This window comes from Dicentrarchus labrax, unplaced genomic scaffold (genome assembly GCF_905237075.1).
Source record: "Dicentrarchus labrax unplaced genomic scaffold, dlabrax2021, whole genome shotgun sequence".
Classification (NCBI taxonomy): Eukaryota; Metazoa; Chordata; class Actinopteri; family Moronidae; genus Dicentrarchus; species Dicentrarchus labrax.
Genome location: NW_026136875.1, coordinates 1,505,133 through 1,519,273, shown reverse-complemented (window position 1 = coordinate 1,519,273; position 14,141 = coordinate 1,505,133). Strand labels below are relative to the sequence as shown.

At 38.5% G+C, this 14,141-nt stretch overlaps 3 protein-coding genes across 3 annotated transcripts; 2 read left to right on the top strand and 1 right to left on the bottom strand.

Annotated features, from left to right (window-relative positions):
* The first annotated feature begins 1,230 nt into the window (after positions 1-1,230).
* LOC127360457 (olfactory receptor 52D1-like) lies at positions 1,231-3,735 on the top strand. Its single transcript, XM_051394892.1, has 2 exons — positions 1,231-2,041; positions 2,535-3,735. The coding sequence occupies exon 2, from the start codon at positions 2,535-2,537 to the stop codon at positions 3,483-3,485; it is 951 nt and encodes a 316-aa protein (XP_051250852.1). The 5' UTR covers positions 1,231-2,041; the 3' UTR covers positions 3,486-3,735.
* A 1,741-nt stretch (positions 3,736-5,476) lies between these two features.
* On the top strand, positions 5,477-9,400 carry LOC127360452 (olfactory receptor 52Z1P-like). The gene is made up of 2 exons (XM_051394885.1): positions 5,477-5,754; positions 8,432-9,400. The coding sequence occupies exons 1-2, from the start codon at positions 5,691-5,693 to the stop codon at positions 9,376-9,378; spliced, it is 1,011 nt and encodes a 336-aa protein (XP_051250845.1). The 5' UTR covers positions 5,477-5,690; the 3' UTR covers positions 9,379-9,400.
* Positions 9,401-10,936: 1,536 nt separating this feature from the next.
* Positions 10,937-13,197, bottom strand: LOC127360462 (olfactory receptor 52N5-like). The gene has a single exon (XM_051394900.1). The coding sequence runs from the start codon at positions 12,054-12,056 to the stop codon at positions 11,106-11,108; it is 951 nt and encodes a 316-aa protein (XP_051250860.1). The 5' UTR covers positions 12,057-13,197; the 3' UTR covers positions 10,937-11,105.
* Positions 13,198-14,141: the final 944 nt, after the last annotated feature.

Here is a 14,141-nt window from a genome sequence, read left to right as displayed (position 1 = left end):
TTATTAGTGAGAGGAATATAGAATAAACTGGTGGCCTGTTTAAATAATGGCCTCTTTAAAGCAGCAAAACCAGAAGGGAGTATAGAGGCTGCTGTGAAGTACCATGAAGTCCCCAAACATAAATGCAAAGCACCCTAAATAATAATATAGATCAACCAAGATGTATAACATAGATAACAATAAAAAAGTATTGAATTATTTTTTTTAAAAAACAGAAGGGAGTATAGAGGCTGCTGTGAAGTACACACTCTGGAAATGCAAATATGCGTGTGTTTGCTGCGTCTGCTGCTGGCGCTGCTTGCAGCAACAGCTTCTGAGAGAATACCAGCAGGAAGTGTTCGTGATTCATATCTGAAGATACCACCCAAAATCGGCCATAACTGAATACTGCATTCAAGAGATATGGCAGGATTTTATTAATGGTTTCATGTCCCTTTTTTCATTGAAACAGCTGTGCCAGGTTACAGGGTTCGACTCTTGACTCACATGTTGGTAAAGATCCAAAAAAAGGCTTGAGTCGCTCGTTTCTGTTTTCCTTTGTCGATTATTTATTTTAAAACAAAATGAACAACAAAAACGTTTTCAAACTAAACATGAGGTCAAAGACTGTGTTGATCCTGTCTAGCTTTCATCAATCTGTCTGTTCAGACAAAAGGCTTCTTCAGTCATACCTCTTCCTCGAAGTCTGAGTTAATCAGAACAGATAAATTGTAATAATAAATTCAAAATGACTCTTCTGATACTTAAACAAACCATAACATAGATATATCATCAGCTAAATAAATTATCTAGATTCTAAAATAATTAAATAAACAAATGGTGAATCCACATGGTGGATTGTTGGTAAAATTATATGAAATGTTACACACACTTGCAATGTGGCTTTATGAACAACATTCCAAATTTGGTTGCAATCCAATTTAGTACTGAAGAATGACAACCCATTAAGTGCACCGGGTCACACTTTCAAAAGTTTGGTAACCAATTATAGACAAATGATAAATGATCCCCAAACACGAACCTATAAGTCGTGTTTGGCTTGTTCTAAATATGTTATGTATTGATTTTGGTGAAGATTGGATGTACTAGAATAGAATTTGCATTTCCTGAAGAAAAAAATGATTTTGATTGCTGCATCTACTGCATTACTGTTACTATTATGTTAATAAAATAGTAGACAGTATGAATAGAGGGTACAGATCTATGCCCTGTATCTACAGCACTGACTTCTGCCCTGTATCTACAGCACCCACATTTGCCTTGTATCTACAGCACTGACCTATGCCCTGTATCCGTCCTGACCTAACCATACCTCCAAATCCATACCTATAACTTAGGTATTACTGTCAAATGGACAAATCTTTCAATAATATTAACTATCCCTGAAAGACAATTAGTGTAAAATTACTGAAAACACAGTTAATACTAATATCAGTATTGTTACTATTATATTAATCAAATAGACAGTACAGACCTCTGACCTGTATCTACAGCACTATAACAATAGTATCATTATTGTTACTGTTATTTGAATCAACTCAACTTTATTTTCTTAATATTTCACCTTTCATACACACATGCAGCCCAAAGTGCTGAATGAAGTAAACACTACAGACCTCGGACCTTTATACAGCGCTGACCTTTGACTTGTATACAAAATTGGAAAACTATCATATATTTCAAAGTAAATAATATCACAATCCAAAACATCATGAAAAATTACATCAATGAGGGTTGCAGCCATATATTATAATCTACCACTTAACAAACTTATTGACAGTCTTCATTAATTCCATGAACATTACATAATGTTTTCTTAAATAGTGATCAAGGTTTTCCCAGAGGAAATGGTCCTCATACAACACACTTACATAAATAGGTTGTTTAGAGAAGGCCTGAAGACTGTTGTGCTAGACAGAAAGGTTGTTATTCTTAGTTATCTGATATCTTCCTCAAGTTATATCAGTTAGTCAAAAATGTAAATGATCCTATTTGAAGGGTTCTCTATTAATGACACAAGATCTGCAACTGATACATACAGGTAATTACAAATGTACTCTCTTTATTCACAGCTTTGCATTGGTGATCCACTAATAAGAAGTTTAAGTGCTGTGTGCTGTAGAACTTTAATGTTAATAGTGTTGTTGAGTTTTCAATAATTTACCGTTTTTGTAAGAGTTTCTTCTACTTTTACTTTCAGGTACACATTAGTACTACTACTCATTTATTTGTACTTTAGTACATTTTTGCAAATTAATGGCATGTTTTTCCATCAGGGTCACTATTTCCACTTATTCACTTCAATTTTATTTGTATAGCGCCAATTCATAACAGAAATTATCTCAGGACACTTTTCAAAAAGTACCGAGCTCTTTATAACATTATTTACAGAGACCCAACAGTACCACCATGAGCAAGCACTGAGCACTTATGTAAAATATTATGTAGTAAGTAATTTGTCCATTTACTGTGCATTGTGATTAAAAGGTTAAAAAGCACCCACATCACTTGTTTTATGTCTGCATGTAACTCAGATGGAAAACTACACGTACAACAGCCTCACTCTGCAGCTCGAGGGGTTAAGGGTCACCAAGACTAACAAGTACCCCATGTTCATCTTTCTGCTTTTGAGCTACGTGTTCATCTTGTTTGCCAACGTGGGCATTGTGGTGCTGATATGGACGGAGAGAAGCCTCCACCAGCCGATGTATCTCCTCTTCTGTAACCTGTCCATTAATGATGTTATGGGAAACTCTCTCCTGGTTCCTCGGGTGCTCGCAGACATCCACGTGCCTCCGTCAGAGCGCCTCATTCACTACTACGAGTGTGTGATGCAAGCTTTTACCGCACACATGTTTGGCACTAACGCACACACAGTGCTCATGATTATGGCCTTTGACAGATATGTGGCCATCTGCAACCCACTGCGCTATTCAACCATAATGAACCACAAAATGGTGATCAAGCTGACAGTTTCTGCCTGGGGAGTGGCGTTTGTTTTGGTCGGGATTCTACTTGGTCTGACCATACGGCTGAACCGATGCAGGACTATGATCATGAATCCTTACTGTGACAATCCCTCGCTGTTTAAACTCTCCTGTGAGAATGTGTTCATCAATAACATCTACGGCCTCACTTTCACCGTCGCCCTGCTCTCGTCCTCTATTGGCAGTATAATTCTCACATATTATAAAATCACAGCAGCCTGTCTGAATAGTAAGAGCAAGTCTTTGAATAGTAAAGCCCTCAAGACCTGCAGCACTCACCTGTGTCTGTATATGATCATGTTAGTCAGTGGGTTTGTCCCCATCGCCCTCCATCGCTTCCCCCAGTATGCAGAGTACAGGAAGATTTCAGCTATTCTCTTTAACATTGTTCCCGGCAGCCTCAACCCCGTCATCTACGGCCTTCAATCCCAAGAAATACACAAGTGTTTGTCAAATATATTTCATATCAGAAAAGTTAAGCCGACATTTGATTTGTAAATCTGAACTGGCTTTTTTTCCCAGCCTGACCTTATTGGAAAATACTCAAATAAATAAAGTTTTTGTCAATCATTTTCATCATTTTTGTTGTTTTATTAGCAACTGTTGGATACAAAAAGTATGACTATGTGGACAAAATGTTGCAATTAACAAACTGAAAGAGCTCATTAAAACCAAAATTTAGATGAAAAACTGGGATCTCTCCTCTGATGTACAAATAAGGATATTTTTAATTAAAGAATTAATCATTTGGGAAGTTGTTTGGTGTCTGATTTCTGGTAATATTTTTATACAAAGATAAAATGATTAAATCAAAATGTCAAAACTGAACCAACAATCTTCAATCAAAAGCCACTTCTCTAACCTTTAGATTTAAAATTATTTTTTATTTAAACATTTATTTACAAAAATAACAATTAGTTTACAGCTTTTAACACTTTTTAGTACCTTTTCATTATATTGTTCAGCTAGAACTGATGTGTCCATAACAAGTGAATGCCGTAACGGCGTTAATCAAGTTTACAACTCTGTAAGCTTCAGCAGTGTCGACTACAACTGCACTTGCCACAGCAGACTACCCAACTCCTCAGGGGCTCCATAGGGGAGGGCCATGGTATAAAATAAAGTTAAATAAATACAAAAAATGAGTCGCCATTGAGGAATGCAAAGAATGAGAAAATTGATAGACAGTGAAACAATGACAATGCTTAAATAAAATGAAATTGGGAGTAATGGTAATGACTAGTGGAAGCATTCCACTCTGCTGCACTGACAATGAGCTACTTGATTAAATGAACAAAATCACTCAAATAGATCAATTATGAACTTGCCAACACACGCTGATGAAGGGCGTCTTGCCCGAAAACGTCCATGTGGTAAGATTAAAAAAGTTGAATGGAAGTGCTGTCCTAGTTCTTCACTCATGGAATGATTCCCAGGCCACACAGACCAAGAATTGAATGGAAATGTACTCGCAGCCTATTTTATTTCAATGAACCCAACTCTCTATTTTGTGATCACTGATTTGCTGAAACATTTTCCTGAAGTTTGTTAAAAGTAGAATTATGTACCCCTTTCTGTCAGCCATGACTTTGTGCCTTTAAAATTAAACAAAGATCCACAGTTATCAACCTAAGGGCCTTTTTTTGTAACTTACTTTTCTGACAAATGTACCCCTATTACTCTATGCCGTTTTTTCTAACATGTCTTATGTTTGCTGTTTGTGTTGATTGTAATGTTTAATGTATTTTTGTTCCTAATTGGTTGATTAATGCAAACTGTAAAAGTTTAATGTATGTCTGAATGAAATCCAATCCCTCCAGGATTTGGCTGCTTTTTGGGGGAATTGTTCAGACCTAAAGTACCTGATTTCAGCTTTTCATAAAAATTGCGATGCATGTCTCAATGCTTTCAGCATTTTTTTGTACAACTCATTAAGAAATCAAAGGTAATGTGTTCCAGAGAGACAAAGTAGTTTGGTGATGTATGGCTCTACATTTTGTGCGGTAGATTTCTGTGATTGGTGAACTCAGGGGAAAACAAGTAAAATTTGGGGAAAAAATTTGCGGTGACTAAAGAAATGTCAAGATCGTACAGAATTCACAGGGTTCGGTTAAATGTGTGCAACGTTGCAAATGGAGCGACGCCTGCGAGTTAGTTCAGGCAGTCAACTCGAACTGCACCACCCCAGCATCCACCTGTAAGTTCTGGTTAGGGGGTTTTCTCTTTGCTCTCCAATATCTATGTGTAAACATATCTGCGGGGAGCGATGAGGTCGGAGCCTAGACGCCAAAATCAAACTATGTTATACTGCTGTAATAAACATTTCAAATGTGAGTTATCTGACTGAACTGTAAGTCAACACTGCTAACAAGACCTATGTTTTTTGATGTGTTGATTCTTTTGAACTGTTAAATGTGGACCCCAGGAAGACTAGACTCTGGGCCAAACTAATGGGGATCCTAACAAATAAACAAAATCAGATCATCCTCAAGTCCAAGTGGATGTTTGTGTCAAATTTTAAGAAATTCCCTTATAATCACTTATAAGAATATCCAAAAAGTGTTTTTGTCTTTTAAAACATTTTACTCTTTATGCCACAGTAATTACAGTCACTACAACAGGAGACACACTGACGATGCTGGATGCCGAGTCAGCGGTTGCTAGGTAATGGTTGACATGTGGCACTGCAGCTAAACCAGCGCAATGAATAAAAGTGTCTGTTTTTTCTGTTCTGGTCCGGGATGGAGGGCGGTTCATGGTGCACAAGGTAATGCTAACAAACATACCTTACTCTATTCTCTGCAGCTGGAAATAGCATTTTTATAAATGTAATTTAACAATATTTGGCTGCAGCAGAAACATGAATGTCTCCTTCCTTTGCTCGAGCATTTTACACAGTTACTGAAAGGATAGACTCACTATGTAGAAAAGTTAAGAAGCTTTTACATTTGCACTTTATACTTGCTATTTTCAAGTTACTCTCATTAGACTTGCACACATTTGAGGACTGTTACTTAAATGTTTCTTAACTAGTCTGTAACTGCTGCAGGTCTGCACTGATCTGAACAATCTCTGTTTTTTCCAAATTTAAAATTTAACTGGAAATACTTGTGAACATGTAAAATGACATGAAGATTGTATCAGCTCAGTTTTTAACCTCTTTACTGGTTATCAGATTTAACTGATTATGATTTAGCTCCCAGTTATGTTGCTGAGTTGCCACCAGAGCCTCAGACCCTCAGGCAGGGCCCTTCTGGCTCGAGACTAAAGGTGATGGGACTGAATTCACCACCTGAAGGACTGAGGCTGTTTCCATCTTGTCTTGTCTGTTAACAATTATTATTGTTATTGTTTTTTCTCTTATATTATTGTTTAGTATTTTATTTTCCTATTATTTTAATTTTGATTGATTGATTTTCTTTTCTTTATTGCAGTCCTGAAATGCTTTAATCTGGGTTCAACCACATAAAGCAACTTTGTTTTGAAAAGTGCTGTGTATATATATATATATGATATATTTATTATTATTATTATTATTATAATTATTATTATGTGGGCAGAAACTGCTGTGGCACTAAAAACAGAGTCAACAGACTGCTGTGACTTATACTTTGTGTATTTTAAAGTGGGTTTGTACCCAGTAGTTAATTTCACTTTTCATCACGTTACTGGGAAAGTCAAATGGAGCGGGTGGTATAAGAAAAAACAACGGATCCAGTAAGTTGAAAAGCCTGAAACCTAAAAAATAATGAGAATCACTCAATATTTTGACTTAGTATATCTAGTACATATATAGTATGAGACTGCTAAAAAACATAGAAATCCATAATGATAACTTGATACTTCTACTAAGGAGGCAGCTCACTGAGCAGTGATGCTTTAAATCTGCAAATGCAGGATAAAGTCCTTAGTGTCGATGTTGTTATGCAGTTGCACCGTTATTGTAACACCTGTGGTTTATTACTACTCTAACAACTCACCAGTCGAACAGTCCTTCTCTGGTACTTCCTGATTTTTCACTGTAGGTAATACACTGAATGTGGAGAGGTACCTCATACAACCCCACTTCAAAATAGCTGAACTGTCCCTTTAACTGATTGCAGAAACACTGATTTCTACTAACACCGATCTATTTGTGTATATGTGTGTTTGTGTAACTGTATTAGATTGAAAATAACGTCTGGCTAATACCCGATCTGCTTAATAATGTCGGTATCAGCCCTGATACCAATCTCGCGGATCAGATCGATGCATCTATGACTGTGTGCAGTGCAGCTCGTTCGAGCAAGAATTTTGTTATCACATCATTGGCTGTCCACACCAAGAATGATAATAACTGTAAATGTAACTTTTTAAAAGCCGTTCTAACCAGCCACAATATTACAATATGGATCACCTTCAGAGCGATTTGATGAACATTACATACATTGTGGTATATAACTTATTAAACCCGTATATAACATAATAGGCTGCAAAGACAAATAGTCTTAGCACTGAACCAATCAGCACTCTGAATGTTGTGCTGAATGTTGGAATCTACTAACTCCCCTCATCTGTGAAGAACTTTGTGAACTTGTATCCAACGTACATCAATATGCACTTTCCTATAAAGCTGCTGACACAGCTGAAGTGCACAGCATGTTGGGGCCACTGTTTACAAAAGGTATAATTCCCAATCAGGTGTCCATTGTCAGGAATTAAAAGACGATGAGGGGATCACAACTGTCAGACTCGAAGGGCATTATCTTGCTTATACCATGGTCACTTGCCAAAGAAAACATGCATTTTAAAGTTTTAAGCTTTTTAAAAGCCATAAATTTCATCATACCTGAGGGTATGACTAATACCTGAAACAATCAACACCATCCCAAAAGTTCTAATGTAATGAAAACATTGTTCATTACTACAGTAAACAGAACAAACCATAGATACGACTTAGCAACAGGAGATATTTGTAGTTCCCTCAGCTCAATAGAATGGTTTAGCTAACGTTATCCTAGCAAGATTCATATATAATATAATTGAACAGCATGTTCAACAACAAGACTAGCTAGCTATCAGCCATATCACTGTCCCCAAATCAATATCAAGATTTCCATGAACAAATGATAGGGCATGTGTAACTTATGGTCTGTGTCCACGGGAGCCTTTCTTAGTCACAAACCACAACCATACAAACACTTCCTGGTTGCGCCAGCTCCAGGATTTACCACCAGACAAGCATGGCGGCATATTACTGAATATGAAAACAATTGAAGAGAGAAATATGCCATACAGTGAGTTTCCAGAGGTGTCTCATATAGACAATGAATGTAAAGTGTGGAAATGAGTGATCCTGTGGACACATACGTTACACGTACTGTCTGCTGAAGCCAGAACAAGATCTCATATAAAGTGTGTGTGGACACATTTTCCTAATCTCGGAACTTCTCATTTTTACACAGATATGGAAAACCGGACTTTAGGTGAGGATATCATACACCTTGAAGGGTTGAAAGTCTCCTCCCAGTTCTCCATTCCTACCTTCATCCTCCTCCTCCTCATCTATACCTTCGCTGTGGTGTCAAACATCAGTTTGGTATCCCTGATCTTTACGAGCAGGAGCCTCCACCAGCCCATGTACCTGCTCTTCTGCAACATGAGTATTAATGACATTTTTGGGGCCACAATTGTCACACCGCACATACTGAGAGACATTTTCATACCACAGCCAGAGCGGTACATCCGTTATATTGACTGTGCCTTTCAGGCCTTCTGTGTTCACCTCTATGCAGGCGCCACTCACACTGTGCTCATGATCATGGCGTTTGACCGCTACATGGCCATCTGCAATCCCCTGCGATACACCACCATCATGACCAACAAAATGGTGGCGAAGCTGTCGTTGGGGGCCTGGACGACAGCCTTAGTCCTAGTAGCGATCCTCTTGGGCCTCACTATTCGCCTGTCGCGCTGCAGGCGGGTTATACTCAACCCATTCTGCGACAACGTCTCCTTGTTCAGCCTGTCCTGTGAAAGCGTCCTCATCAATAACATCTATGGCCTCAGCTACACGGTGGTCCTGCTGGGCTCCTCCATCATCAGCGTCTCTCTCACCTACCTGAAGATCGCCGCAGTGTGCGTGCGCAGTAAGAACAAGGCTCTAAACAACAAAGCGCTGCAGACCTGTTCCACACACCTGGCTGTATACATCTTCCTGCTGGCATCGGCCTTCATCATCGTCATCCTGCACCGCTTCCCTCAGATGTCAGACATCAGGAAAGTGGTTTCTGTCTTATGTGAAGTGACTCTACCTGCATTCAATGCCATTATCTATGGGCTGCAAATTAAAGAGATCAAGCAGCGGATTATCGCTGTGTTTTACAACAGGAAAGTAGCTCAAATAAAATAAAACGATGAAGTATACTTCACTAGAGAGTCGAGGTCTCGCCTATTTTTTGGTCTGTTATCGACATTATACCAACAACATACACACCTTTAACAACAGTTTTAATGTCTATATCTGTAGAATATGACACTCATCACCTCCTGTATCTGTCATCTCTTCAGCGACAGAATCCATTCACATGTTAACAAGGATTTTATTGTATGGTATTTATCAAAAGCAAACTCAGTATAGAAAGACTGTCCGGTAAAAACACTACACGTGCCAGACATAGCTTTTCAGCGCTGTAGCCGCCATGCGCTGGTAGGCAGTATGAAGGGTCATGGTGCGTAGACCACACTGTGAAAATCTCAGGTTAATCAGATTACTTTCAATTCCCCAAGAGGAGTTTGTTAAAGGACTACACATGCAAATTTTCCAAAAAATTACCACTAAATTCAAAATGGCTGACTTCTTGTTGGGTTTGCATCCAAGAGGCTTTCTTGTAATGTGCACACTGATTTTCTTACGTATCAGTTAAACCCTGCAGACATTTTCCAACACCTATTGGTGAGACCCAAATAAAACGTACATTTTTGCCATCAATGACTTCTGTGCCACATCTCATGAGGTTTCGAGCATGTTGTGACGGCCAAAGAGCAGTTTCAATAGCAGCCGCTGCCCTCTGGTGGTCAGAAGTATTAATGACTAGATAAACGTGTCCCACAGCAGCACTTAAATAATATATCTGACAGCTGTGAGCATTAAAAAGAGAACTGAAGCAGACAAGTAGAGACCAGATGGTGGTGAGAGATTTGTCTTATTTTACCCAAACTACACCAGTTCTGTCATTACTCAGCAAATACATTTTACTGTTTTGGTTGGCCTGCCTACTTTTTTGTATTTAATGTATTTTATACCTTTTCATTGTTAATACTCTCGCCTATGAGCTACAATGAGCAGACACATGGCATTTTATTTTATTCATTTATTTGTTATTATTTTTTAACAAACTGTTTCATTGTCCAGTGCTCTAGCCTATGAGGCTTCATCCATGTAAATGTGTCAACCAGATCAGACATGGTATTTTTAGAGATAGGAAGGGTGTTTTGGAACAAGCTGTTTTCCTTGAAAATATGAAGCAAGGAGATATTTGTTATCTTTGGACTGTGTTTGTACCTACATCTCCAATAAAAACACTTCTGAGAAAGTCTGAATGTAACTTTACTTTAATGTAGCAATTTGTTACACTTCACAAAACCTGCAGTTCCTCTAACGGCCACTAGATGCTGGCTCCAGCAGTGAGTTCCATATTAAAATGTCCAACAGCAGAAATAAACACATTCACAGCCTTTTGGTTGCTAGAGCTAATTTCCCCATTCATGACAACTGGGTGAATATTTATTTAACTCACTTGTTTAAATTGTATTAAAGATTAAAGTTATGTTTAATTAAGGTTGTGGCAGCTTTGAGTGACAGGTGGCTGCCATCACAGGCAGCTGTTTTTAGTAACCAGGCTTCATTTACAGTGTATCGAAATACAATTGATCAATAAGCAAGTAGACTGAATTTTGAAACAATGTGGTACGTTAAACCTTCATTTATTACCAGAAAATTATTAACAGGTAGCACATTACAATGTTGGTTATTTCTCTATAAATCATTCAACATGATCCATGCAAAAATTATTTCACTCCCTTCACTCAAACAAACATCCTGTGCAAAAGTATTTTGATCTTGGGGAGCTCAGTTAATTATTTTCTTTCCATCAGAGCTACTTTATTGCTACGGAACAAAGCCATAATCCTCTGCCTGACCTCTTTAATCTGTAACCCATAGATAAGAGCGTTCAGGGCAGGCACGGCAAGGTGTCCCAGGACTGCCGCCACTTTCCTGTGGTCTGACAGCTGAGGGAAACGGTGCAGGATCGCAATGATGGAGCCAGACACCAGGAGGATGATGTACACAGCCAGGTGGGTGGCACAGGTCTGCAGCGCTTTGCTGTTCAGGACCTTGTTCTTACTGAGCACGCACACTGCGGCGATCCTCAGATAGGTGACAGTGACACTGCCGATGGAGGAGCCCAGCAGGACCACCGTGTAGCCAAGGCCGTAGATGTTATTGATGAGGACGCTTTCACAGGACAGCTTGAACAAAGAGGCGTTGTCACAGAATGGGTTGAATATTACTGACCTGCAGCGTGACAGGCGGATGCTTAGGCCTAGGAGGATCGCCACCAGCACGGAGATTGTTCCCCAGGCCGCCACCGACAGCATCACCACCATCCTGGTGGTCATGATGGTGCCGTAGCGCAGAGGGTTGCAGATGGCCGTATAGCGGTCGAAGGCCATGATCATGAGCACAGTTTGAGCAGTGCCTGCATAGAGGTGAACACCGAAGGCCTGAGCAGCACAGTCAATGTAATTAATGTACCGCCTTGAGTGCGGTATTAAAATGTCTCTCAGGATGACCGGTGTGACAACTGTGGCCCCAAGAACATCATTAACACTCATGTTGCAGTAAAGCAGGTACATGGGCTGATGGAGGCTCCTGTTCGTAAAGATCAGGACCACCAGGCCAATGTTGGACACCATGATGAAGATGTAAACAATCAGGAGGAAGATAAAGACAGGAATGACGGTCTGGGAGGTGACCTTTAACCCCTCCAGGATTAAGATATCCCCATTGAAAGTCTGGTTTTCCATATCTCTTTTATATGGATGACAATTAATAGACTACAGTTATAGTTATACAGAGTTATAGTAACAGAAGAGTAACAATATTTCACTACAACTCTTAATAAAGTTATCACAGAGAATCTAAATATTTCCACCTTACAATGACAATGACAGGTTGTTATTACTCTGAATTTGTCAGAGAGGCATCAGAAATATTAATCACATGTACAACTCCTGTCAAAAAGGGATAGTTCACCTGACAGAAACAACAATTCATCACATAAATGGCATTTAAAGATTTCAGTAACTCAGATTGGAGGTAATTTCTGCAAAAGAATCCAGAATCAATCCAGAGAAACAGTGACACAGTTTCTGCAAACACACATCGTCACAGTTAGTATTTATATCACAAATTTGCCACAATGTATACAGCGTACAATTTTGTCTAACCTTAAAGGCTAAATTCAGATTATAGAAAACTGCCCAAAAAAACCTGTAAAGAGTAAAAATATGGAAGAAACTTCAGGAAGAGAGTTCCCTCTTCCAGGACAGACACATACATTGCTGTTAAATCTTTTAAATTACTTGTTATAAATGAACGTGTTACTGTTATTCCACTGCTTTGGCAATAACTAGTAATATATAGGTATCACAGGTACATTTTCATTAGTGTAAAATCCCCTGAAAACAGAAAAATTATGTTTGAATTACCTTAGAATGAGCCGCTTTATCTACAAACGCTCCAGGTCATGCTCACCTTCTGCGGACAAAAATCCTTTTAAGAGGAAAAATATTGAAGAAACTTCAGGAAGGAAGATCCCTCTTCCAGGACAGACACATACATTGCTGTTATACAAACAACATTTCATTCACCGCCAGTGTATAAGAGTGCAGGCAGAAACACACAGATACAAAACATGGCAAATAAAATGAAAACTGTCACTGAAGTGCTTTAACACTTGAAGATCAGTGTGAAGTAAAACATGGTATCCTCCAGTATTACATTCAGATAAACACACAGTACACAGTGATGCAGCTGCTGAGGGCATTACAAACTGCCCTACATCCCAAACCACAACTCATACACCTTTATCTGGTGCGTCAGTGGCCGTCAGCTGCAGCGTCACATGTTGACAGTTCAATTGTTGCTCGTCAACCACTCGGTACCCAGCATCATCAACATCATGTGTATCTGTTGTAGATGAATTCAACATGTTGGCATAAAGAGCAACAGTAGAGATTATTTATATTAATGTATGAACCAGTATATGTTTTCAACACAATATCATTATACTCAATATAGTACATATTACTGTAGTTTCACTACTTTTGGTGGTAACTAGTTCAGTCCCTCCAGAATTCTGCAGGCTTTTTGGGGGTGATTGAATACCTGATTTATGACAGCGTTACAAAGAAAATGTGATGAATTTTTTCGATATGATTTGTTTTTGCAATGAAATTATCTGAAAGGATCCAGTGGTTTTCAAGTTTATGGCAATCCAGATCTGTATATTACATCATACTATATTATATGATATAAAAATAAAATAATGTCAAAGATCCAGTCTGTAGTCCTCTGAATACGGACAGTATCTGTTCATACATGTCACCACCTTACATACTACCATATTACTACCATATTTTTATGCCTTTATTCCAGTGATTAAAAAAAGAGTTGTTTTGTTTTGTATAATTCATACAATAATCGAAGGCTCAACATTTTGGGCAGGGGACTGCTATGATAACTACAGAAACTAAAGTAATGGGTCAAAGTTCAATTTAATGTGAATAAGTAATACATTATATTAGGCGGTTCCAGGAAGTTGCGATGTTGTGATCGCAACAAATAACGCAACTTCAACCAATCCCTGTGAATTCTCCACATCGCTGTAATTATTTCCCAGCAACGCAACTTTCCTGCAAATTTCACTATTCACTGTAGTTCCATAGCAAAATGTTGTACGTCATCAAACTCCTACTGATTTTATTCTCTCTGGAACACAATGCCTTTAATTTTTTTAGGAATTATAAAATAAGAACTGCAACTATTTTGGCAATTTTCTTTGAAAAGCTGTCATAAATCAGGCATTTTAGGCTGTAACAACCCAAAAT

What these genes read in the sequence shown, in the direction of transcription:
- LOC127360457 (XM_051394892.1), top strand. Translation starts at nt 2,535, where the DNA reads ATGGAAAACTACACGTACAACAGCCTCACTCTGCAGCTCGAGGGGTTA.
- LOC127360462 (XM_051394900.1), bottom strand. Translation starts at nt 12,056, where the DNA reads ATGGAAAACCAGACTTTCAATGGGGATATCTTAATCCTGGAGGGGTTA.
- LOC127360452 (XM_051394885.1), top strand. Translation starts at nt 5,691, where the DNA reads ATGAATAAAAGTGTCTGTTTTTTCTGTTCTGGTCCGGGATGGAGGGCG. An exon ending in GGCGGTTCATGGTGCACAAG is followed by an intron (nt 5,755 to 8,431) that starts GTAATGCTAACA and finishes ATTTTTACACAG; the next exon opens with ATATGGAAAACCGGACTTTA.